We start from the raw sequence: 1,796 nt of genomic DNA, 5'->3' as shown, positions 1-1,796 counted from the left end.
TGAGGCTTTGAGGTTCCAAACCAACCAAGGGAAAGTAATGGAGGTACTACTGTTCCAGGTTGAGCTGTCTGTCTCAGCCTTTTACACAGGATATAGGCCTACAAGAAAATGATCATCTTGATATAATGTAAAACAAACCCTACATGCAAGAGACATATTTTAAACACTGATGATAATGAATAAAATGGGACGCTAGTTCATTGCAGCATTAACAGATTACACTGCTGGTTCTCATTAGTTTATACAATTTTTTACCTATAATTTTTGGCTGGTTTCAATTTATCCATATTGCTGCCCTGTCACAGCCATGCAAGGTGTTGCAATAAACGTGTTTCTATTTTTAAACACATACTCACTTGTTTTAGGTGTTGAGACAACAGAAACAATGTTAAAAAGAGAAAACACCTCCTTGGACTTCCTACAGTCAAACCTGTATTAAGCGATGTGCACACCCTTGGGAGCCAGTCTGCAGAGTATGGCAGGTGCACGCACAAGTTTTTTAAAAATATTTATAAGCAATAAGGGCCTAAAACCAGCCTTGCACGCGCGAGATCTCGTCGAGTTCTGCTATACTCTGCAGACGGGCTTGGGAGAGAGCTTACTCACTGCTTAATATAGGCTGACCGTTAAATACAGGTTTGACAAATCGCGACAAACCAAAGTGTTATTCTAGAAAATGCCAAAAGAAGGGAGTAAAAGACCACTAAACGCTGTACACAGTGTATCTGTTACAGGTCGAAATTAAGCTTATTAAGTCTCAATAAAATTCAGGTTGAAGTTTTTTTACTGAACCTTGGTTGGTTTCCTCTGTCTCCTAGCCCTAATTCATAAATAATATCAGGGCTAGTACACAAATAGGATAGAGAATCAACCTAGGTTAAAAAAATTTAACCTGAATTTAATTTTGATCTGTCACATATCTGTAGCACTAGTGTACATGTGGTACATCGTGTCGAAGTGAATAATAAATAACTTGTTGGAGCCTTGGAAAAACCAAAAAAAACATGAAGAACCATTCTAGACATACCCCCTTTCGAATGTACGTTGTAGCTTTGTTTTTCGTTTTAGCCTGAAGAAGAGTATTTATGACAAATTCTCTCCCGGCAAAAACCGCGCGAAAGCTCCAGGCAAATCGCAATTTCTGAAAAGCAGTCGCCATTTTGAAACCCGTCGGTAGGGAACTGGGGCTTCGAGGAGTAATGGACTTTGACCGTCACTTTGACCGGGGTCTCTCGATAGGGGATAAGGTCTATGAAACACAAAAACGAAACAAAAAACCCTCATTGATGTGAATCCTGTGACCTAGTGACCTTCGTAAGTGGAAGACAAGCGGTGTATGACATTTGCAGACTGCAGACTGCAGACTGCAGACCACAGACTGCAGATTGCAAATTAGAAGACATCAAAAATCTTCCTAATAAAGGTGACACCATCAAAAGTATAACATCGTGTGAAGTGAGAAAGTAGCCTGGGAACAAGGTTGATATTTTTGCGCAAAGTTACATTGGCCTCATTTCCAAGATGCTGTTGGCTATTCTTCACCGACGCGACTCTTTATTGACTCATCCGGCATATCACTAATTGCGCTGATTCTTTATTCTTCTTTGATTGTTGTGAATTGATAATGACAAGTAGCAATGCCCACTAATGCCTGTCTAAATAGTAGTCTTCTGTAAAAAAGAGTTTTTAGATTGCAAGCACTTCGTGCTCACTACAGTTACGTCGACAAAAACAACTAGGATAGATCACGGACATTGAACACCTTTTAAATGACGTATTTCATCTTAGCAGTATTT

The 1,796-nt window shown here is 39.5% G+C and overlaps 1 protein-coding gene across 1 annotated transcript in view; it reads right to left on the bottom strand.

The window, feature by feature from the left end:
- LOC140940589 (regulator of microtubule dynamics protein 1-like) overlaps positions 1-1,171 on the bottom strand; it is a 12,221-nt gene extending 11,050 nt beyond the window's left edge. Inside the window, exons 1-2 of the mRNA XM_073389584.1 lie at positions 1,028-1,171; positions 1-98 (exon numbers count right to left, since the gene is read on the bottom strand). The exon at positions 1-98 is cut by the window's left edge and continues 289 nt beyond it. Coding sequence (XP_073245685.1) covers positions 1-98; positions 1,028-1,159 — 230 coding nt within the window. The 5' untranslated portion in view covers positions 1,160-1,171. The remainder of the gene's footprint in view (positions 99-1,027) is intronic.
- Positions 1,172-1,796: the final 625 nt, after the last annotated feature.

This window comes from Porites lutea, chromosome 6, assembly GCF_958299795.1.
Source record: "Porites lutea chromosome 6, jaPorLute2.1, whole genome shotgun sequence".
Lineage (NCBI taxonomy): Eukaryota > Metazoa > Cnidaria > Anthozoa > Scleractinia > Poritidae > Porites > Porites lutea.
The sequence above is the reverse complement of the archived record's forward strand: the minus strand, read 5'-3'. Positions and strand labels throughout refer to the sequence as shown.